Source organism: Corvus cornix, chromosome 11 (assembly GCF_000738735.6).
Source record: "Corvus cornix cornix isolate S_Up_H32 chromosome 11, ASM73873v5, whole genome shotgun sequence".
Taxonomy (NCBI): domain Eukaryota; kingdom Metazoa; phylum Chordata; class Aves; order Passeriformes; family Corvidae; genus Corvus; species Corvus cornix.
The window spans coordinates 3,030,984-3,055,594 of NC_046341.1; the positions used below are offsets into that span (position 1 = coordinate 3,030,984).

A 24,611-nucleotide genomic window follows, 5' to 3' on the forward strand; every position below is an offset into this window, starting at 1 on the left:
TTTAAAAGGAAGAATTTGGAATTGCATAAACAGCCAACCTTTTCCTAACAAAGAGTGGAGGGTTTCACCTCAGCTTTAGCCAGTAATCAAATCACTTTTTGTATTAAAATAATTGTGAAATTTAACATTATATGCACATTCCAGGGAAAATTACCCTTGGTAAAATTAAAACACCAACAGAGAAAGCCCCGACGAATGTCTCTTCCCACATAAAAGCTTCTCCCTTGAAACGCAGTGTGTGGATTTTGATAAAGCCCATTTGTCGATCCTTTATTCAGACAAATCACTCCTGTTCCAAAGAAATGTTATCCACACTACAGACATTTCACTACTCGTGGCCACCGGGGGATTCAGAAGCAGCCAGCTCACGGAAAAGCCTTCTTCCAAATAACAGCGAGGAGAACAATTCAGCAGCAGGAAAAGCTCAGTTGATGGCTGGGGGGGATTGTCTGCGCTGGTTATTCACTGTGCAGGGAAGAGCTGCTCTGCTGCCAGGGCTCTGCGCTCCTGTTTCACACCTGCACGCAGCTGGCCCAGTGCAGAGCCCAGGACAGGCTCTCCAGCCCCTCCGAGGTGTGGGGTGGGTGTTTTGGGGTTTAGCTAAGGGCCAGCTCAAAGCTGGCGTGACACTTTATTGTGCCATAAATTGAGTCTCTCCTGATGGGAGAGAATTTGCTGAAAGTCCTTGCAAGGAGGAGAGATAAAAGATAAAGATTTAAAAGATAAAGCGAGACGTCTTCTGTAGTTTCAATGCCTCTAGATAGTTGTTTATTAAGTCTTATCAGAGGAACTGAGCCACCAGCGTGACGCAGGTACAGCAAGGAAGGAGGAAAAGTAGGAGTGAGAGCGAAAAAGACTCATTATCAAGATTTACACAGCCTTTTAAAGGTATTTTAACCAATAGTTACTAAAAATGTACATTATTTTTACTTTCTTACCAATTATTCAGTAACACGACAAGGAACTGCGGAATTTTCTATCCAGTCAATCCAAACTACTTTTACTGCAAAATATGGAGTGGTAGAAGAAGGAGAAGAAGGTCTAGAGAACAACAATCCTCCATTTTGATCTTTTTTACTCTTATCTATTTACTATAAAGAGAAGCCTAAAAGCTCTAAATTTTTCACCCTGTGACAATCTTACATAGCAGTCTATCACCTAATTCACACCACTGTATTTTCTAGGTGTTGTCTGACTGTTGGTAATTTTTTCCAAGGTTTGAAGCTATACCCGTGTTGTCCAGGGGGGTAAAAACCCTTAAAAACAGGCAAATATTCTCGGCACTCTGGGTTCCTACACTGGCACAATTCCAGCTAAATACTCCAAGGTCCCACCCCAAGGACTTCCGTGACTGTGATCTTGGAGGATTTGAGGGTCCATCTCTTGGAAAACAGAGAAATGCCCTGGGGAAATCCCATTTTCAAACCCATTTTCCTTCTCCTTTCGTTGGTTTTTCTGACATTTAAAATGTGTAAGGACTGGGGATATTTTCTGCCAGATTATAATGGACTTTATGAGAACATTCTGCCACTGCAGAGGTGTGCAGGGAAGAGGGACTGGATGCTCATCAAGATCAGACAGCAGTGGAAAATTGTTTAATCCAGAAAGAAATGGAAAATGGAAACAATCCTTTGCTCTGAAGGATTTGAAGGATGATTTGTGAAAAAGTTTCTACTTAGAAGTGACACAAAAGCTGTTAGGGATACGAACAGGAGCTCCAGGCAGCAATTTAACCAGTGTTTAATAAATACACACCTAAACAATGGCTGGTGCTCAGAGATCATTTTTCAGATAGAGGATTTTAAAAAATAAATTTATTTTTATTTTTCCTTTATGAATTTGCAATTAAAAAACCCCAGCCTGACACCTTTGGTGTAAGAGCACTGCTCCTCTCTGCTCTAACAACAACCTCTTTGTACAAATGAGGGAAAATCCATAATTGTCTCAAAGTCTTCCTGAGTTTTTTTCTCTTGGAGTGAGGAATGACAGAGAGGAATGAGAGAAATCTTTGTCCTTCTGCAGGACTCTTATCTCAGTTTCTTCCCTTCACTTCTGCCACATGTTTGCCTTTTGGCATCTGCATCCCCAGAGGTGCCAGCTCAGGGCTGCAGCACCATCAGATACAAAAATCTGCATTTCTTTAGTCTCCACAGCCTAATTTCTCAATGCCAAACAAAATCCTCCACGGTTCAGAGACCACTTCTCCAAACACCATTTTCACTGCTCTTTCTTTCTTCTCCCCAGCCTAGGACAGCGATCTGGCTGCACTTAAAACACTTTGCTTCCCATCTTTTATCCCTTGGAAGGGACCCGAGAGGTTTATTACACTCTGTGATCTTATCACCAGCTCCTCCAGCACAGCCTTGGCAGGGCATGGGGTGTCCCATGGAGGCTGGAATTGCACCGTGGCATCCGAGCAAGGGATCCCTTCGCACCAGGAGCAGCTATACATGCATTTATTTTATACATTTTTAGGTAGATCCATATTTATCCCACCCTTTCCAAGCCATGTTGGCAGCTTATTTCAGCACCAAATGGTCACTGGGAGACTTCGATGGGGCATTTCTGAGGGTTTAAACCTATTTTGCCAAATTAAGGGTGATGTTACACCACACACTGAAAGCTTTTCCAGCTAAAGGCTGTTGGGCACTCATAGTGCTCATGGCAGCTACAGCAAAAAGAAAATAATCTCCTTTTTTAGCTATCTCTGTCATTAATTGTCAGTGGGTTGGGCAGCCCTTTGTATCCACCACCCATGAAATAGGTTTAATGGCTGAGGAGCAGTGCTGAGAAAGGAAATAAAGAAAGTTGAAAATTATCTTCTCTCAATGTGTCCAGCACTCCCAGGATCCGTTTATATGGGGGAGGATGTAATTTCATGTTTTCCAGAGCACAAATTCACCAAGATTAAACACCATGAGCTAAACCCTTGTCTCAGGGAGTCCAGCTCGATGTTGATTTACACCTGCCCAGGAGTTAATCCTCTGAATCCAGCCTGAAAGCTCTTTGAGAAAAATAAACCCAACAACAGAGACTTGTTCTGTTAAATCATAATAACTTTTTAAGAAAAGGATAAATAAATTAAATGATCCATGGGGGGAGAAAATGCTCCAAAATCAAAGCTCAGGGCAATAACCAAAAAGAACCGATCTCATTTAGGGGCAGATGAAAGAACATGTAAGTTCAGCATGATGTCATGGCTGTTTATGCACTTAAATGGCCCTTTATCATCCACCAGACACAAAATGACTTTCTAAGGCTCCCACTGGACGGATGGTCCGTCTCTGGAATAAATGTTGACAAGTTTTATATCAAACCGTTGATCATTTTCAATTCCCAGCGCAGCCATTTGAGCCCGTGATTAATAACCTCGCAAATCTTATCTGTTTGAAAATAAGAGGAGCTGGGTTTGTTTCCTTCAGATTAGGGTCCAGGGCTTAACAACAGGAAAATTGCCTGCTGAGCTCACTCTGCTTTGCGTGGCACATGGAAGTCCCAAACCCAGAAAATAGAATTTCAGAATGCGCTCAGCACTCCTATCACAAAGCAAATAAGATACTCCACGAGTGGTGATAACATTGATTCCTGGAGCCTGTGAGCAAGGAATTGTTTGATATCAGGCAGAATAACTGTGAACAGAGAGATAGGCACTTGTACATTTAAATTCAAACACTAATTGGCCGATAAGATGTACCGCAAAAAATAATATCCAGCCTCAAAGTTCCTGGTGGTTTGGCAAACTGGAACGAGAAAGATTTAGGTAGTGAGAGAGAGCGAAATGGGAAAGGAATTTGAGATTTCAGATCTGTGTTTGGCCTGGATACAGCTGATATCCAGCACTGAATCAAAGGGAAAAAAAATCAGAAAAAAACCACCCCAAATTAAAATCCACTGCTACCACATTTCTCTGGGCTTTCCCTGACGTCTGAAAGAGACTCTTACTGTGAGAAGATGCTGGTTTACAGACAGCACAAGGACAAGAATCAAATAAAAAATGGTGTCAAGGTTATGCAGGTATTTGAATTTAACAGAGCCACCAGCTGAAGACAAAAAATTCCTTTAAAATCCACTTTAAAATCCACTCAAAATCTGCACAGTATGTAAGGTATTACAGAGGATATAAAGCATTCCTAGCACAGTTTGGGCAAAGAAGAGCTCGCCCTGAACCCAAACGTCTTCATCCTTCTCTCCCCAGTTCCCCCACCACATCTTTGCACCTACAACCAAAACTACAAAGAATAATTAAAAAATATTGCCAGACCTTTGCCCTGCAGAAAAAGGGCAGAAAAGAACTAAAAAGGAATTCTTCCCCCTGCAAAAATCAAAGAGTATTCAGCTGAAATACGTTTGGTTTTAAGCAGTCTGGCACGTTGAAATTTTCCCGTGAAATCAAGTGCTGCCTGCCAAGATTTTAATTTATTTTTGAAATGTAGCTTTTTGTCCCAAATAGTCAGTGGGTTTTCTCTTAAAAGAGCTTAGAGTTATTGCAATATTAAAAAGAAAAATTGCCTTGCCTTTGCCTTGCACACAGTGGGCTGCTCACGGGGTCTGGAGATAAGCACTGAGAGCTTTAATTACATCTCCTTAATATAAAATTCTTTGTCTTCCTTTAATTTTACCGCACTTTCATGCAAAGCCAGGGCGGTGCAGTAAACAGAAATTTCTCCTTATGCTTTTTGTTAAGTGAGAACATCAAGGGCCACCAATAACTCACCCAAGTGAGGAAAGGATAGAGCTGGAAAATGAGGCGGATCGTGGAAAAAATCAAATAATCTCTCTGGAAAAAGCAATTTATCCATGTACTGGCAGATGGCTACAGACAGGGGATTTTGGGATAAATCTCATCTCATAGGAGTCACCTCCCAGGGCCTGGGCCCAACCAGGTTAACACATTTCTCAGGGAAAAAATTTGGAGGTTTTTTATCAATAAAAATTCACTGATTTATTTCTTGTTTAAGAGTGGTGGGTTTCAACCAATGAACTCCCCCTGCCAGCCCAGAAATCCTCAGCAAAGCCCAGATTTCTCTCTGGTTGATGAAAATTTTCTGCTTTGTGACAAAAACTGGTCACTAAAGAAAAAAGGGGGAATGGAGTTAATAAAATTGATGAATCTTGATAAGTTTTTCAGGTGATGAAGAAAAATGCCACATTCCAAATCATTTACAGTCAACAATAAATACATAGGAATGAAATTTAGTGCTGCTGGTTTAATTCTTCCTTTTGCATCATCTGTATTTTCTGATCAGTTAAAATAGTAAAAAAAACCCCAAACCCAGTGTGAATTAAAATGAGTTTTTACTGCCAAACACCACTTTTGTATTAATTTTTTGGTGTGTTTTTATTTACAAAAATAGGATTTTCGTAAATACAAAAATCCTGACAAAATATTAACGGAGAACAAGACAAAGGGGGAAATTGGGTAAATATTTAAGATGCAATTTGCTGGATCATCACTATAGGAGCAGAATCCACCTTTGTGTCACCATGGAATATATTACAATAAAGAAATTAATAAAATTATTATCATTATTATTATTGTTGTTGTTGTTGTTATTGTAATAAATGATTGGCAAATAAATACACTTTAAAACAAACATGTCACACGAAGGAAGCAAATGTGTTTGTCCACGAGAGGTCTCTAGAGCCCTGGCAATCACAGGATATTTCCATGGATTCCGGTGCTCCTGCTTTGAAACGAGACAAATGTTTGGAATTTCGTGCCCCCTCACCAACTCATTGGCTTGTCCCCTCTGGATGTGGAACATTTCGGGCTTCCTCAGCCAGAGGAGGTGGAGGATGGGTGTGGGCAAATGTGTTCAGGACACAAAAAAACCGACATTAGCCCATGGTTATGAGAGCAAATCAGGCAAAGAGAAGCCTTAATGATTCTGGGATTTTGGGATTCCAGTGCTTGTTTACCGCAGAGGGAGAAGGAATTCTTCCTGGTGAACACACCTCACCCAGTGCCAAAGAGTCAGTGGTGGCACTGGTGGCCCTGCAAGCTGGGGGCAGGATGGGAGAAGTGTCAAGTCCTTATTTCACAGTTTTGGCTGAAGAGCTCGGATGTGTGGGGTTTGTTTGCCAAAGCTGCTCTCCCGGAAAGGAGAGGTTCCTTTAGCAATCCCTCTGCTGAAGCAGTGGGAATTCCCTACAAGCTGCTGATCTTTCTAGGTTGTCAACATTTGCAAGGGTTTGCACAGCTTCACTAGTGAAACCTGAATATTGATTTTGACCTCCTTACCAATCACAGAAGCATAATTTTTTTTTTTTTTTTAGGTTGGAAAAGCCCTTTAAAACCATCAAGTCCAACTGTTTCCCAGCACTGACAAGGTCACCGCTAAACTGTGTCCCCAAGTATCACATCTACATGGCTTTTAAATCCTCTGATGCCTTTTCCTGGTCTTAAAATCAAGAGTCAAACACGGTTAGAAGGGAAAAAGGGATTTTACCTTGGGATTTATTTTAAGGATCCTTAGGTACACCACGTTCAGGTCATATGCATCGAAATGCACCCCACAATGCCCACCCCCAAAAGATCGGGTATATCATTAGAGGTGTTACTAATTTGCAGATCTATCAAAGATTCCCCAAGGAGAGGCTCGAGTGAGCCCCCCTCCCCAAGGAACCTTCCCCTGGATGGTTCTATCTTGGTTTACAGAATGTGTTCTGGAGAGGACCTTGGGGTCTGGGGCACACTGATCCCTAAATACGAAGCTTCTAAGATGTTGAGTCTCCCAGCTGAACAAACAAGTCCAAGAATGCAGGCAAAAAGCACTGAGAATACAGAAGTTGTAAAAAGGTATAACAGGGGTATAAAAAAAAGGCAAAAAATCATCACGGCATCACCTCCAGGGATGGGGACTCCACCTGGACAGCTGTGCCAGGGCTGGAGAACACTTTTACTGAAGGAATTTTCCCAATATCCAACCCAAACCTTCCCCTGATGCAACTGGGGCCCATTTCCTCTTGTCCCATCACTTGTTACCTGGGAGAAGAGACCAACCCACACCTGGCTGCACTCTCCTGCAACAGAATAGTTACAGAAATTACATTTTTACCCAGAACATTCAGAAATCAAATGGAATGCCATTTTGGTTGTATAATTAACACTATTTCTGCTTTAGTCAGTTACTGACCAGGAAGCAGAAGAATTGCCAGATGTTTACAGCACAAACTTTTATAAATCCCATTTCAAGAAGTCTTTATAAAACAAAGATAGTCTGGAAGTATTTGTAGCTGATAATGGGCACATTTGGGGAAAGCTTTGGGGAAAGCATAAACCAGTTTATGTTTCTTTCTGTTTGTCTAAACAACAAACTGCAAACTGTTGGCCAGTCCCAATATTCTTGTGGGATATTGTTTATTCAATCTCAGTAACTGCTGAGTCTACCTAAGATTAAATCTGGTCTCTGCATATCACTCCCTCAAAGTACATCTCCTTGCTGAAGAGCTGGAGCCTTCTCAGCACCTGGGGATTCCCCTCACTGCCCTGTCACCAAACTCTAAAGCAGAACATTAAGCAGCTCACTTCAAGAAAAAAACAGAGCTGATTTTGGAACGCTCCATTTCCCTGTGTTAGTGACTGGGAATCACAGAGGGAACAAATGGAGAACCTGAAGGGAAGACAAATGCTGGAATATGCTGGATTAATGCTGGGTTTACCACGTTTGAAAATGCCAGCCACCACTTTTGGCTTGGCCAGCCTCAGTGATTATGGAGTCTCATCAAAGGATGTCACAAGGAGAGCAGAATTCTGCTTTAGAGGAGATTTAAAGAGGAATAAAACCAGTCTTTACCTCTTTTAACACATATTTCACCCATCCCCTGTCACAAGCAGGGCATAAATCTCCCTACCTAATACCTTGGCACATTCTTCCTTGGAAATTTTCCTGCTTGCTTCCCTTCCCAAAAATGGAAACATTTCCCTAAAAGACAAACAGTGAGTGCCTGAGAGCAGCACCTCCACCCAACCCTGGGTGAGCGGGCTCCCGGAGCCCATCCCCGCACAGAATTCCTCGGATCCCGGCCCCGTGGAGCCTCCAGCAGTCCCAGGGATCTGGGCTTTGAACAATGAATGCCTTAAGTGTGGTTTTCCACTTTTTTTTTTTTTCTTTTCTGATTTGTGGACCATTAAAAACGTTCCAGCGGGGATACAGGATACCCTTTAAAATATGGAGATTTCTGCATAGCACATGTGAACTCTTCTTCCTTACTCGCCTTTCATGGAGCCCCAGGGAGCTGCTGGAAATGCCGGCCCTGGGAGATCAAACAAACCCGGGCTCTGTGAATCAGACAGGGGAAACAAATTCAAGAGACAAGGTCCTGGCGGAAACACCCTCCGGAGTCACTGGAGAAGACAAATTGGAAGCGCTGGTCTCGGGAGGCTGAAAGGGGAGAGACAGCGAAACCATCCCGGATTCCTGAGAAGGGAAAGCAGCATCCTGAAGGGAGCAAAAGGCGGATGGGGCGGTGCTCTCCGCTGGGATGCAGAGGAGCTTTCCACGGCATGGATTGTGCTGTGTCAACAGAGCTGCAGCACACGGGAGGCACCGGACACATCTGGGGGCTTTTCTGCTCCGTTTGCCCATCAGCCTGCACAAAATCAGCCAGGGCCCTCCCTCCTCAGTCAGTGGGAATGAATAAAGTGCCATAAATGATAACTTTTCTAGGAAATACTGCTAAACAATGTTAGCAAATAGCATTGAAGTCAGATGTGGTGTGAGTGAGGAAGGATTTAAGCAAAATGAATGCAGAAAAGGATCTCCAGCTAATGAGTTGATATGTGTTCCTTGAGAGAATTGGCCAAGTCCATGCAAGACAGGGTGCAGAGCCACAGCTCATCAGCGAGGCTGGGAAAGCCTGAGGGAGAAAGGATGGTTAGAAATGGGTTTCCATTATCCAGTTTATACCAGTTGCAGAAGAGCCTCAAGAATCAGCAGAGCCTCAAATGTGCTCCAGAGCATCCCTAAAGCTACATGAGCCTTTGAGGCGCTGAAGTCAGGTTCCAGCTGAAACCAGACTCCACAAATCCCTTCCCAGAGCAGAAACATTTGGTGTTCTGGTTGTATCAGGAGTGGTTATCCGTGGGAAACCATCGTGTTTTGGAGATCACGTGTGAACGCAGATCCTGAGTCTTTTTGTGAGCATCACTCCGTGTGTTTTTGTGGAGAGCTGGACTTCCAGTGAGAGGTGTCCCACCCATGGCAGGGGGTTGGAATGAGATGATCTTTAAGGTCCCTTCCAACCCAAACCATTCCATGCTTGTCTTGCATGCTTTGCCAAGATGTCCCTTTCTCTCTGAGACAAATAAAAACCATGGAAATAATGTTTAAGGAACAATTTATCCACAGTTCATTAAGGTGGGGGATAACTGATTTAATCATCACTCGTTTCAGTGCTTTTCCATCATCTCTAGAATACCACACTCTCCAGGAGCAAGGCGCTCCACTAAATATCCATTCAATGCTAACTGAGCTGATCCAGTTGTGACTGTGAAACCCAAAGCCTAGCAGGGATTTGCAGGGAAAACCTTGGGATTTTCATCATGGCATATTCATAATGCACATTAAAACCCAGTGTTCTTCATAGTCCACCACGTCCAACATCATTTTTTGCAGTTTCAACCATTTTACTGGGGGTGATTGTACAGCCTTTACATGGAGCATCACACCCCAGGTATGTACAGAGGGTGCTGCCAGGTTTCATTTACAGGTTTGACCATGTTTGGGGTTTTTTGCAGACTTTCCCCCCCTTTTTCACCTTGCCTGCTCTGTGCCCCACCCCAAAAAGTGCAAAGGATGCTGTAGGTCTGGGCAGAGCCCAGGAGAGGCTGCGAGGGCGTACGGAAGCTGCGAGGAACAGAGAGCAACCTCTCGGGTTAACAGTTGAAGAATGCTGCTATAGAATTGCCAGACAGCCTCTTCCCCAGAGTTTTCCCGTGGGTAAAAGACAGATCATAGCTCTTCCTTCCCATGAAAGGCACTTTGATCTCCCTTGATGAAATGCTTTATGTATTTTGGGAGTTTAGTGTAATTGGCTGTGATGGCTCAAGGCTCTTCCCCATCCCCTGAACTCCTCTGTGGCGGTGTTTGTTCTGAAAGCCTCACACAGCACACGGCTCCTCCGAGTGCACCACAGATCAAGAGGAGCATATTTATGGCTTTGGGAAAATCTCAGGAGAGATCAGTTAAAATCCTCCTTCTGCATTATGAAAAGCATTTTGTGTGGCTGCTCTGCCCTGCTGGGAGCCAAACTCGTGTCGTCAGGAGCTGCCTGACATGTCCAATTATGAATTGCTCAGCAGTGGCTGCACAAGGGCTCAGTAATGCCTGCTGGGATTTACTCTCAGATGTTTGGGCTGACCATGATGTCAGCCCTGCTGTCACCACCGAGGGTTGCCAGCCCAGCAAAGCAGTGGTGTGGCACCAGCGTGACAGCAGAGCAGAACATTTCTCATCTCCACAGAGATGCACAGCTCTTACACCAGCATTTAGGCCGAGAAAGTCTTATTTTCTCACCTCTCCATGAATTATGACATTTATTCCCAACTATTGTTTTGGTGTAGAAAGTAGGGTGAACAGGGCTATATCTGCAAAATCACTTATTTTGTTAAAGTAATAGAGGAAGGAAAACATTCCTGGCATTATGGCTTTATCAGCTTATAAACATGTGGTAGAAGCCTACATGCCTTAGAATAACAGCAGGAACAAGAGTGGGAAAGGAAACACTGGGATCTGGATGCTTTAGTAAAGACAACCAGCAGCACAGCCCATTGTGTAACCTCACAGCTTTTCCTACTCCTCACCTCTGCAAAACACTATTAAATATTCTTAAACTTGATTTTATGATTAATTTTTTCATTCTTTATCAACCGATTACCCAGCCCTCTGGCAAAGGACATTTAGGAGTGACAGCAAAAGCAACAAACAGTGGAATTTCCTGTGCTTCATCCGAAAGGGAGGTTTGAAGGTTAAAAAAGGTTATTCAAAAGGTACCAAGTGGGCATCATTTGGGGTGTTTTGCAGAAGGAAAAAATTGTGATCCATCATCCAGATCTCCTTCTGCAGATCCATTTCTAACACCTACAGCAGCCAGAAATCCCTTGCTAGTCCCTGATGTCCCAGGGCTGGGACAAGGACTTCAGCCATGAACCCTCTCCAGGTCTATTGAGCCCAGGGCCATTTCTGGGCTACTTTGACCAAAGCGTTCGGGGTCAGCACTTCAGACATGCTGTCCCCTGCTCAACTATCAGGAAATGTAAGAGGACACTCTGGCTGAGACTGTCACTCCTACTTTCCCTTCTTTATCTTTCCTGGAAAACGGGATAAAAATGTGACACGCTGGGACATGTCAGATCTGCATCTCCCCCCCCATCCTGCGGATGAGGAATAAAAAGGTCATTCACCACTCAGCATATTTGGAAAGTCTCTCATGCACAGAGCAGACACCTCCAGATGTCTCCATCAGTGACGTTATTTATAAGTGGACCAAGCAGCTTGTTAGGCTAATTGCTCCTGGAGGGATTTAACTCCACTGAGGGAGCCTGAACAGGGCTCAACTGTTCCAGAGCATTTGCTGCCACTCCTCTCTTTGATTTACACCCCTCATAAAATTTTATGGCCAGATTAGAATGAACTTCACTTGCACTACAGTTTAATAAAATTTTTTTTATGCTGAATAAAAGCAAAAATCAATGCAGTAATTAATGACAGCTTTAATGAGGAGAGGAAAATACCTCAAAAGGGGAGACCCAAAAAACCCCCCAGGACAGATCTCTTTGGAGACTTCGCTTCAGACACCTGAGCTTGGAGGCTGTTGGGAGAGCAACAATAAAGGAGTCACAATTTAGGGAAGAGCAATTTTGGATGGAGAAAGAGCGAAGTGACTTTTTATGGCAGATGTGAGGGAGTTGGGGTTCCTGCAAATGGGAGAAGGGAGTGAGTGGTTATCAGTCACTTTGGCTGGAATGTCTTTGAGTCGTTTGGCTGCTGAGCATGTTCTTGACCACTTTTGAAATAATTAGTTGCTTTGCAGAGATAATTTGGCCACACAGTGCATTTCTGCTGATAAATTACAGAGCTCCCTGGGCTACACTTTGCTTCACCAACTGTAAAGCTACAACATAAATCCAAACCGAAAAAAGACCTTTTTTCTTCCTTTCTTTCTGCCAGTGAAATACAATGTCACTGAAAATGGCCTTTCTAGCTCTACTGTGAACACATGAAAAATCGCAAGAAGGAAGGAGAATAAATAAGCGTGGTAAAATATTTACCATTCTAGACATCAGTAGCCAAGGGCAGATTGATGGGAAATGCTCTGTTTGGGGCTGACAGCCTTTAAATGACCTCTTTACAAGGCCTGAATCCTGAAATTCAACATGCAGGGGAGCTCCGGGGGGACGTGCAAGGATTTGGTGGGAGCGTTTTGCCGTGTCAGGCGCTGGCCCACCGACAGCAGCAGGAATTGCAGGTGTTCCCTGTTCCCAGATGCTGGGAAAGCAGCTCATCCCACCGAGGCTCCAGCTGCCCCCCTTCACGTAGATCACATGCTACATTTCACTTCTGGCCAGGGCTCACCTCCATTTATTGCTTTTTTGGCTCAAAATTAATGCTTTCGGGCTGCAGAAGCACTTCCCAAGATGGATTTTTCCACCGAGGAAGGAGCCGCAAGTGAAGGACCACTTCATATGGTCAAAGCGTGGGGCTTGGGAGATTTATTTTAAATTAAATAAGTTATTCCATGTGTCCTGGACACAAGTTTGCTATAAAGTAATTTGAAATCCAGGGAGAAAACCCCCCCGACAGTCAATTTTTTCAGTCCTTGGAGCTGAAATACCCTACCAGTAGTTCATCACCTGGCAAATAAACCTGCCAGCTCCAAACTTTATTAATCATTTTCTGTACCCTGCTTGAACTTTTCCCAACTGAACTCAGGAGTGCTCTAATTCTCCACCCACTGGTAGCAAAAGAAACAAGTAAAGAGGACAAAGCGAGAGTGACGAAGGCTTCGTCTCTGCCTCCTCCACTGCAGGAACATGAACTTCCAGTAATTTGGGGACACACCTGCCTTTTCCCCACAGCATCCCTACTTCTAGCCCAGTTTCTGGAATTAGGAAACAGCCAGACCAATCCCTTCCTTGATGGGATGGCTTTTTAATTTTTGGCCTGAACAGGGAATTTTTTTTTACAGTGATTTCTCATTCCAGAGTCATAATTAACAATTTTTCTCATCATCTGCATGCTCTGACACCTCCAAAACCTTGCTTTATTATGTGCCCGTCTTCCACCTTCTAAATGTTAATGTTTTAGCCTGCAAGAAATAAGTGAAAGGGAAAGAGATGACAAGAACTCCACAGAAAAAAGGAACAGATGTTCCTGAGATCATAGCAAAACAAGCCACACACTTAATAGGAACAAACTGTGATATATAACATTGTTATTTTTCTAACCTTTCTAAAATTACCTATTTGACTGATTTCTTAGGTGTAAAAAGAGGCATAAGGCCTTCCCTCCTGTCAAAGTACCATTGTCTGGAGTAATTTAGAAGCACCCTGTTTCAGCACCTCGAGACCACGAGAGCACAGACAGATTTAAGACATCTTTGGGTTTGTGCAAGGCTCACAAGAATGTGGCTCTTAATACCACTGTAACTGGAGGAGTGTTTATAGAGGTCCAACTAAAATCCAGAGCTCTGAATCAATGCACTCAGAAGTCAGCTTGGCACATCCAGAGGTGGTTTGGGGTGGACGGAGGGGCACAGCACCCGCACCTGTTGGGGTGCAGCTCAAGAGCACAAGTGCAGAACAGGGATGAGGTTAGAAATTTGGGAATGGGAATCTCTCACAGCTGCAGGAGATAAGATCAGCCTGTTACAGCACACCAGGCTGCTGCTTGCAGCATCCCAGCCTTGTTCAGAGATGCATCCCAAACTGGGATATGCGTGTCACATATACAGGTGGAACCATTTTATATTCATGCATCCATTAAGCATATAAAGCTCTTGTAGCAACAGGTGTAAGGACTGCCTCAGAAAGGAAAAACTGTCCATTAAATTCTATTAAAGTCTCCTCCAGTGTCAGCCTAAGCAGGGATTATAAAAACACAAAGATGTGCACTCAGATTTCCTTATTTTCTGAAATGGAATGGTGGCACTATTAACTATAAGGCATCTTTCCTTAATTTCTCCTCTCCAGACCTTCCACTTCATTATATTTAATATATATCTTAAGTGTGTTCAATTTTCAGTATTTAATAGCCATCTAAGTAGGGAATACACTGTGGGCTACCTTGGGCCAGTGACTGTCGTGGATACTGTGGTTAAAAAGGCACCCATGAGGGAATGATGAGGAATTCAGATCCCTTTCTAAACTGGATTACCAGACCCTGGCTTAAGCTCAGACAAGGGAAAATCATGTTCGTACCACTTATTTCACTGGCCATTAATGCTATTCCTAGAGGACACCTCATCTAGATGTGATTTCTCCTGCTCCTTCCACTTCATGTTTTACACAGTCATAGACATAATTATCAAATCCGTGCAGTTTCCTGTAACAGGTTTTTCCCACGTTTTAATGACTATAACAACCAGAGGGTTCAGAAATACACAGTTTTTATTTCAAAAACAAATCTGAGAGAACAGAGGAGCTGCTAAATTGGGTCAGAGATCCACAGAGCCTGAGGTCCTGGTCGTCACGGTGGGGAGCAGCTGGCAATTTAGGGAAAACACCAAAGCACAGAGCATGGAGTGATCCTTCGCAGTGCACTCCTCCTGCAATCAGACTTCCTTCAAATTGCCTCCAGACCACCCTGGTTAGCAACCACTGAAAGCTGCACTAACAAAAATGTATCTCATTTCTCTCCAAATCCTTTAATACCCTCGACCTCCCCAGCATCCTGTGGTGAGTTCCACACTCAAACCAGTGTGTTTTTTTGCAGGGAATTATACTTTTTTTGAAAGCTGCTGCTTGCTAACATTTCTGGGACAAGCTTGAAAGTGATCATGGAGGAGAGCCTTTGGTGGCAGGGTCAGGTCCTTCTGTTTTGGAACCAAGCTGCAGATTTGGAACCGGCTGGGCAGCCTCATCCCTGTGGGAAGAGAGGCAATGCTAAGTTGGCGTCTCGTGGCAAGGAGGAAGAACAACACCCCCACCCTTTCATTTCTACCATGGGGTTGATCTGGAAGCAGATATGGGATCGAGCCAACAGGAATTGTGTCAGCACTGCCAAATGAAGACTCCCTGGGGTGGCTCCAGAGCTGGATGGGACTGTCTGGACTTGCAGAGCGTGTCCTGTTTGGGTTTTATCTGAGGCTTTCCCTGCTGGGTCATTTCCTCCACCAGGCAGGTTCGGACAGCCAGAGAGGGGAGGGAGCAGTTACCTGGCAGCAGCAGCAGGTTCAAGTTCACCCAGCAGGTATTTTGCACTCTTGGCCTGCTTAATGTTCTTTAAATGTGTCTGGTTTTCAGAAGGAGCTGAGCTCTGCATCTCCTGAAAGTCATTTATGGCATTTCCTCTGACAGCCAAGGATTAGTGTTTATTTTAAAAAGCAAACTAAATGTAAACAACAACATTTGCCTTTTTCTTTCATGAAAGCAAAGACTCCATATGGAAAAGACTCCAATGAAAGAGTGTGATAATCGTGTGGCTGGAGGAACAGCAATTCACTGAGAAGGGAAGCACATTCTTTGTGAATATAATTTTGCCCCTAACGGAGCCATTCCTGTGGGGATTTTCTGAACATTTATCTGTTCAAATAAATCTTGTCCACACACATCCTTGAGTGAGCAAGTTTCACCATGTAAACAGCCTCTGTTTGGGGCAGAGGACTCTTTATTTCTATAATGGGACAGATTTTCTAAATAAGAGAGCATCGAGAATGGACCATCCTGCAACTGATAAACCTATATGGAAACCTATATAAAACCCACAGAAAGCTAGATAACAAACAAATTGGCTGCACCCATGAAGTGCTTGTGCAATCATTCCTTTTCAAATAATATATAGAGTGTTTGTCAACTTCATAAACACATTAAGCACTAAAGGAACAACATTTTTTACATCACGTGAAAAAAAATCTGTGCGTATTGCTTCAAATATCTATGGAGACACAACCATATAAGTCAATATAGGAGGATGGGAGTTCTTTACCTCTTCCTGCCTGTCATTATTTTACCTGTAATAAAATTCAACCAGGCCCCAGCCTGGTGTTAACCCATTCAGTTGGAAATCTGCAATGCACTCGTGGAAAACTCCATTCCCTGTCAGGCCATTGTACACCACGGGACAGGTCTGCTCATCCAGAGCTGCAGAAACATCAAAGCTCTTGCCACCTTGGAGAAGAGTGAAAAAGGAAACAATGTCACTGACCTTCAGGAGTATTTTATCTCAAAATTCGCGCTATTATTTTTGCATATGGGGGTTTTTATGCATTTCTGGAGAGTAATAGTTCTGTCTGCTTTGTAAATCAAGTAAACTGATCAACCATATTTCCAGCTGAATCCACCTCATAACAGATGTTTTGAAACCCCCAGAAAAAGTCTGGGTTTTCCCCCCATTCCATGCTCTGGGAAAAATCCAGTTCGGGTTTTCCCCCCATGCTGTATTCCGGGAAGAATCCAGTCCGGGTTTTCCCCCATTCCGTATTCTGGGAAAAATCCAGTCCGGGTTTCCTCCATGCCATATTCTGGGAAGAATCCAGTCCGGGTTTTCCCCCATTCCGTGTTATGGAAAATTCCAGTCAGGGTTTCCCCTCATTCCCTATCCCATGAACAATCCAGTCCGGGTTTTCCCCCATGCCATATCCAGAATATATATTTTATGTGGATTAATATGAGCAACAGTCACCACAAACAGAACCTGGAACTCTCCCTCTGGAACCTGCAGCCCTGCTCCTGCAGTGGACACATTTCACCCAGGACACACCACACCTATGATTTAATTTAAGCAGGGAAGTGCCCATGGCAGGGGTGTTGGAACCAGAGGATCTTCAAGTCCCTTCCAACCCAAACCAGGATTTTAGGGTTCTAAGTTGATTTCTCAGGTGAGAATGTGAGGTGATGCATTCCCCAAGATCACATGGACTCCCACTGAATAGTCTTTCCTCCGCTGAAGGAACTGCATCCCTGCAATGAAGGCAGATGTAGCTGGACTGTGTTGAGCTTACCGGCAGTAAAACTGACTCCATACTCATCCTGGATAATCCCATCCTCAGCCATCTCAGCCAGGGAGGCGTTGGACCACTCAATGCCAGCCTTCCTCCCATCAGGAAAAAACACATAACCTACACTGAGGCTGAAGGGGGGAGGAAAGGAGCAGATTTAAATTTCAACCAAAACTCAAAAACACCAGCCAAGAGAATTGGAATTGTTCAACCCGGGGAAGAGAAGGCTCTGGGGAGACCTTAGAGCCCTTTCCAGAGCTTAAAGGGGTTCCAGGAAAGCTGGAGAGGGACTTTGGAAAAGGGCATGGATAAGGAAAATGGCTCCCCACTGCCAGGGGGCAGGGATGGATGGGATATTGGGAAGGAATTCTTCCCTGTGAGGATGGTGAAGCCCTGGCACAGGGTGCCCAGAGAAGCTGTGGCTGCCCCTTCTCTGGAAGTGTCCAAGGCCAGGTTGGACAGGTCTTGGAGCAACCTTGGGGCCACGGATATGGGTCTTTCATACTCTGGATGCAAAGCACACCAGTCAACAAGGCAGGGCTCCCTGTGGAATGCAGACTACAGTCAGGCACACCTTCTCAAACAGCTGGAAGTGCCCAATTTGTACCTCTAAATCATCCAGACAGTCACACAGGCAGCTGCACCAGCCTTCAGTCATTGAATGGGAAGGAAACAAGGGAAGGTAAAAGCCATCCTGGTGACTAACTGCAAATGAAAAACTGGGAGCAGGGAGCATGAGGGCATGGATGGAAATTGGGCTGTGCAGGTTCAAAGCAAGAATGTGCACACAGGTGTCCTGTAGTGCAGCTTTTGTCACCTTAAAGATGAGTGGTTTTTTAGCAACATAAAGTTCTTTGGTCACTCACTGAGTTGTGGTAGCTGGCATATTAATAACTGTTAAATGTGCTGCAGTCCCATCCTGGAAGAGAAAGACAAAGCAGCCAAAGTCATGCAGACTCGTTTCGGAGGGTCCTTCACCAGCTGGACCAAGAAAACACTGGATATAACTCAGCTTATGCAATGTGCTATGGCTTCATACTTTAAAAGCCTCTCACTACATCTTCCATGAAAATCTGGCTGCAAACAAATCCAGGAATATAAACCAAACATGTTCAGGACAAATTAAGGACAATGGGGACAACAGGAAGTCCACAGCAAGAGGACATAGGAGGGAAACAAAGCCTGCAAAGGAGTACAAAACTGATGTACTTTGACCAGACGTCTTTTCTAACCTGTATTAGTTTATGTCTGGGAGCAGCAGATAGGGAAAATATTAAGAAGGAACTGGAATCTCCTAGTTTTACTAATTTCTCTTCCATCCTTGGGTCTGGAACCCTTCATGCTCCACTTGGGCTGCTCTGAGGCAAATTGAAGCCTCCTCTGTGATGCTATAAATGTACAGACACTCAGGGTAAGAGGACTCCAAACTTCAGTCTGCAATAAACTTCTTAACGAAGTCAGCTGGCTTTTAATTAGGGGCAGAACAGCCACAGTCACTGTGAGTCCTCAATAACTGAAGAACAGGGAGAGGTTGCTACCTGGTTATACGTTGTGGTGCCAAAGCTCAGTCTTATTAAAAGGTACACAGGCACGTGATAAATCAGATTTGCACAGAAGTGGGATTTTCCAAGCTGTGCTTTTGTGCTGGCCCCATATATCTGGGAAAAGAACTTTTATTCAGAATTCAGGCTAAACCCTTGTAATGCTGCCTATAATAGAGAGTTTTGCTTCACGCCTGGCTTGGCAAAGGAAATGCCTTTTCAGGAGCATCTGCTGGGTTTGGCTGGCAGCTGGCAGGGCCAGCCCTCAGCCTGTCCCTGGGCTGTGTGCTCCCAGCAGCCACAGCCCTGCCTCTCCTGCACACAGCAAAGCAGAGAATTATTGCTCAGCACAGGCAGAAATATTTGCTGACTGCTGTCACGAAGGCTTAGGATGCCTCAAACACCTCAGGCTTCCCATTAATGGGAATCAGCACTGCAGCAACTCCATGAAGTGCTGGGTACTTGCAGCAGCTGAGAAACTCTCCTGTAAAGCTACCTGCCGAATTTTTCTTTAAAAAGCCAAAATGAACCATTTCCAGTTATCAAAACAAGTTTTGCTTCAATCAGCGTAGCAAAATCTCAGTTTTTATACACATAGCTCTGCTTTTGAGAGCTGCTCCTGACACTGATCTGGGCTAATGGTGCCACCACGAGCACCTCTGATTGTACACCACGGATGCTCCCAACTCCTTATTTATGGGTACTTAAATATGCCTGAAAAGGTCAGAAATATTTCCTGGTTAAGTAGCACATTGCCCGGTTAATACCTACTTCAAAGTGTGCCAAAATCATGACATAGCGGTAAATGTCAGCCCAATTCCGGATACCTGCAAAAGAAAGAACAAAATCCCCCAACCTGAAGTTCACCATTCCTGGGAAGTGTGAACAAACAGGACCTGAGTTGGCATTAACTTTGGATAAAGAAATACCCAGTAATTGATAACGTGGTAAGCAATGTACATCCCCAAAATAGTGATGGTATTTCCTCTGGAATGGCTTAACTTCATGCCCAGGCGTTGTCCTGGTTATTTTAGCAGATAATCCTCAGTCTCGCTGCCCTGCCAGTGCCAGCTACAGTGCAGGTATTCCCAAGGGAGGGAATTCTTTCCAGTGCTGTTACCATAGGAGTGGCTCCGAACGCCTCTGAGGGAAAGTTCCATTTTCCCATGATTTTCTATGTCAATCTCTCCAACAGACTGGCCCCACTGCTCGTGTCGGAAATGCCGTTCCCTTTGTCTGGAAGAAAGAAAAGAGTGGATCAGCACAGACAAGATCTCCAGGTCTCCTCAAGAAGCCTTGATGCCAATCTGATGGATTTATATCCCAAAATGAAGGAACTTTCAGAGCATCTGGACCATGGCTAGCCCAGATTTTACACATCAGCAATCACTTCTACATCTCCCAGTTATTACTACATGATGAGACACCTGAGAATAAAACAGCAAATTCTCACCCTGGCAGACTATAAAATCACCCTTTGGTTGAAGAAATGCTGGGCTGCCAAACAGCTGCTGCTCAGAACTCAGCAGGTATCACCAAAACCCACACATTATTGATATACATAATTTCTGCTTCTATTTGGACAACATATTCTTGATGCTCATATTTTCAGCTCTCCAGAGCTTGTATAGTAATTCAAACACCCACTTCAGCTTGTTTTTCACAGGGTTATATTCCTTTCCTTAGATATACCTGGACCACTGATTTTGGAAGCTGGCTAAACCAATGAAAAAAGAATAAAAAATATTCCTGATGCTGAAGGTTTCACCCCCATCCTTCACCACATGAAGGAAGATCCCACCCGTGAGCAGGATCCCCCGGGTCTGGTGTGGCATTGAAAACAGGAGCCATGTCCTTTATTAAAACACTTCAAATTTAAACCCACCTTCTAAAATCTTCCACCAACTACAACACACAACAGACCTTGAAGAGATCTGTAGAAAAAAATTATTATTAATCCCAGAAGACATTGATCTTGCCTCTCACTTTTTGACCTTCTGGAAGAGCTTGATAGTCCACGGCTCCTGGGCTAAAGCACGAGCAAATGTGCTGGGGTTACTGTCAACATTAAAGTTAAAAACTTCTGTGGAGTTCTCCCAACTAGGAAAAAAGAGGGGAAAAAAAAGACATTATTAGCATCCAGATCATGCTAGGCCAAGTTGTACCTTGCTACTTTGACAGTGGAAATCTTTGTATTTTTTTTGAAAATTCTGATTTTCACCATTTTAAATGAGCCATGAGCTCACTGTACCTCCCAAAGCAAAGATTAAACACTTACTGCAAAGAGAATTTAACTGGTACGAGTTCTCCTTCCTCTTCAGTCCACTGCTGTCTGAAGGGTCCTTTCCTGCAAGGCAAAGCACTATAATTTTATATCACTCCTAAACAAACAACCAAATGTTTCTTATGTGTTTGGCATCGGATGGAATAGGAGACACTGCAGAAGAATCTATAATACTATACCCTACCAGATATGATTTCATTCCTTTAAAATCAAAGTATGTCAGTTACCAAACAGCTTTTGGTTCAAGTTGGTTAAATATGTTTCCAGATAGTGCTGAAAAAGCCTTGGTTTTAAGTATAGATAAATGACATTAGGGAGTGCTGCAATACCTGAGTAATCCATCAAAATTTATTTTCCAGCACATTTGGGGCTCCAAGTATTCCATAGTGAGCCCTCCTCCACTCCAGATCTCTTCGGATTCATCTCTCACCATCATGTTTGGATGCTGTGGGTGCTAAAAAGAGGAAACATTTCAGGAAAATATTTGCTTTATTCAATTGTGATGATGCTACAAAGTAGTCTTGTTATACTAAATATTACTAAAAACCCAAAATAATGCACATCAATCCTATATGTTCCCCCCCCCCCATATTCTGCAAATAGGATTTCTCCTGCTTTTTCCAGTCATGGCTACTTAGTGAAACAGATTTGTGAACATAAAGAGAGTTGAGTGCAAAGGGATTTATGTCAGGTCTTCTCTCCTTCTTTACTATGTAGCCAGCTCTTAACAGAAAAAGAAAATCCACAGGCAAAAATGTGATTAATTATATCTGATTAAGCTTTCTTTTCAGCCAGAATGAAGCAGATGTGCATAAAACTCCCTAAAAGCTTTCCCTTCTCTTTCAAAGAGGCAATTCCAAATGGTTTTATAGCATTAAAATGAAAAAAGGGGGGAAAACCAACCATAAGCAGAAAATGGAACTCATTAACCATGTGCTGCACCTTATTGGAAATACTGGATGCTCAAATTCTTCCTGGGGGATTTAATAAGCCACTTTTCAGAAAATATGTGGTTTTGTGCACATTATGGGAAAGGGGAACGAGTGTCAGATCCTACTGAAAAAGGGACATACCCAGTATTCTGGCCAGTTCTTCCACTGCCTTTAGACACAGCACTGGTGTCTTACTGGTGTGAAGATGCAGAGAACATTAATTTTGGCTTGGGATCCTATCACAGGCTCAAGACGGGAGTTAAAAACTGCTCCTGAACATCACCCCACATCCAGCACTTACTTCGAACTCCCCTATCCCATCCAGCCTCAGGAAGAGCCACATCTCACAGAGGCCTGCGGGACGCCTGGCAAGGCGAGCGATCACAAAGGTCTTGTTGGTCTCTGCAAAGCCAGTGAAGTACAAGGAATCGAGCGCCTGAGGAGAGGGAAATGGATTTCAGCTCTAGCTGGGGGCAGGAAAGGGAGAAGAGTAGGTCAGCAATCTTTTGTTTTCCATAGGCTTCCTCTCAGGGATCAAATTTTACTTTCACTTTTTGTACTTCATAGCAGGCACCCCGAGAACAGCCAGAGACCTTTGCAAGCAGCAGTGAAACATCAGTCAAAAGACAAGAGAGCTCGAAAAAATGGGGTTGGGCAGTGAGGGCTGCCAGGCACCAGGACGCAGGGAACGGGAGTACCTGAGGGATTGCCAGGGGGATGCAAGGTGCTGGAATGCAGAGGATGCAGTGGGGTGAAGGTGGAGGTGGTGTAGGTCCAGGGAAGATTGAGTCCAAAGGGGAAAGGGTGTTCTGAGGGAACGTGGGGATGCTGAGGATGGAAGTGCCAGGGATGAGTGAGACAGAAATGCCAGGGAATGGGAATAGGGTATCGCAGAAGCGGGTCCCGGGGAAGGCGGTCTCAGGATCGGGGATCCCAGGCCACTCACGTGGGGGTCGGCGCGGAGCGGGCGCGGCCGCCGCGGCTCGGCGGTGCCTCCGGCCGCCCGCTGCCTGCAGGCGCCGAGGCAGAGCAGGACGCAGCCCAGGGCCCAGCGCTTCAGCGGCGCCCAGGAGCCGGGGGCGGCTGCTCGTCCGGCCCCGAGCAGCGCCAGCAGCGCCACGGCCACCAGCGCCAGCAGCGCCGGCAGCGCCGGCATCGCGGGGTGCGGGGTGCGGGGTGCGGAGCGATGCTGGGCGCGGTGCGGAGCGATGCTGGGCGCGGTGCGGAGCTGGACGCGGTGCGGAGCCCGGTGCGGGGCTGGCTCCGGCCGCCTCCAAACCCCGCCTCGCGGCCGCTCCCCTCCGTGTCCCGGGATGGCTCGAGTCATTTCCGCGAGGGGCTTGTCCAACTATGGGAAGCTGCTTTTGCGCCTTTTATTTACTATGCACTCCAAGGGAAGTTCAGGCAATTCTCCTGGGAAAGACGCAGCCGAATTTCTAGGAAACCGTCCAGTGATGCGGTGCAGAAAAAGTGCGTATTAGGCTCTCTTCCCCGAGGCACCGAACTCTTTGCTGCAGATCGCTGAAGGAGAGTCCGTTTAAGATTAGATATATGAAATAAGTGTCTCACAAGGAGCATGGTAAAACACTGGCACAGGCTGCCCAGAGAGGCGGTGGATGCCCCATCTCTGGAAACATTTGGATGCAGCTTTGAGCAACCTGGTCTAGTTGAAGATGCCCATGGCAGGGGGCGTTGGACTAGATAACCTTTAAAAGGACCCTTCCAAATCAAACTATTCTATGATTTTATGATTTATGATCCTGTTTTATTGGGCTCTTGGCGTAAGTGCGTCCTTTACTTGCTCCCACTGCCAGCTCCAGCCAACAGGCAGCAGCTCACTTCACGCAAGGAGCCAAACAGCCCCACCCACTCTTCAGCATCTCTTATAGGTACCATTTCTAGATGCCATATTTTTGAAGGCTTTTGGCTGGCTGCACAAGAGATCTTTTTATTCCTTTTGCAGTTAGCAAGCATTTAGTCTCATTTTCCTACACTGAAACAAACCCAGCCTCTCAGGAGAAGTTGAAGTGAAGCTCATCTTGCCCTGGAGAAAGCTGGAGCTCTCAGAACCTGTGCTTTCTTTGTCTCCTGGGTGTTTTGACTCCCTGTTAGCTCTCCAAAGTTCTCAGCGGACTCCCTGTTAACTTTCAAAAGCATTTAGTGTGCATTTTAATGCCTTCTTTCAGTTGTGCCTCAGTTTGGTTTTATAACCACCTCTGCCCCGGTTTGCATCTAACGGATCATTGCTTGTGGTTCTTTTGATTTTCTTCTCTGAATGTAACTTGTTTTCTGCTGCTCCTTTCTGCCCTTTATCTAGTTTGTCCTGATATTGATGTGCACTCACACTGCCTCAGTGATCATGTTTCTACTGTTCCCTCAAAAGCTTCTAGTATATATGATGTTCCTTTTATCTTCTTAAAAAGGTTCCTCGGTTTTACACAGCTTCCCTTTTCTGAGACTGGCACAACTGTTCTGTGTTGCTTTATTGGTGTCCATGGGCCACATCAAATTAAAAGGAGAAGGACAGAAGGCACCAGAGACTCAGACAATGAGGCTCAGAAATTAATTTCGGTAAATCACCCTTGCTTCAGCCAATATTGAAGGGGCACATCTTAAAGTTAAGCATCTAGAGTAGGCAGAGAGCCAGAGGGATAATAAGGTTGTTTTCATACTTCAGATTGTGCTGTGGAGGGATTG

The 24,611-nt window shown here is 44.6% G+C and overlaps 1 protein-coding gene across 1 annotated transcript; it reads right to left on the bottom strand.

The window, feature by feature from the left end:
* Window positions 1-14,590: 14,590 nt before the first annotated feature.
* LOC104691904 lies at window positions 14,591-23,194 on the bottom strand. The gene is made up of 11 exons (XM_039558551.1): window positions 22,861-23,194; window positions 22,216-22,350; window positions 21,312-21,436; window positions 20,977-21,045; window positions 20,685-20,798; window positions 19,819-19,934; window positions 19,470-19,525; window positions 18,024-18,076; window positions 17,161-17,288; window positions 16,171-16,327; window positions 14,591-15,083 (listed from the first exon to the last, which is right to left on the bottom strand). The coding sequence occupies exons 1-11, from the start codon at window positions 23,068-23,070 to the stop codon at window positions 14,996-14,998; spliced, it is 1,251 nt and encodes a 416-aa protein (XP_039414485.1). The 5' UTR covers window positions 23,071-23,194; the 3' UTR covers window positions 14,591-14,995.
* Window positions 23,195-24,611: the final 1,417 nt, after the last annotated feature.

What these genes read in the sequence shown, in the direction of transcription:
- LOC104691904 (XM_039558551.1), bottom strand. Translation starts at nt 23,070, where the DNA reads ATGCCGGCGCTGCCGGCGCTGCTGGCGCTGGTGGCCGTGGCGCTGCTG. An exon ending in CGTTCGGAGCCACTCCTATG is followed by an intron (nt 19,526 to 19,818) that starts GTAACAGCACTG and finishes TTTCTTTTGCAG; the next exon opens with GTATCCGGAATTGGGCTGAC. An exon ending in TGATTTTGGCACACTTTGAA is followed by an intron (nt 18,077 to 19,469) that starts GTAGGTATTAAC and finishes TTTCTCTTCCAG; the next exon opens with GATGGGACTGCAGCACATTT.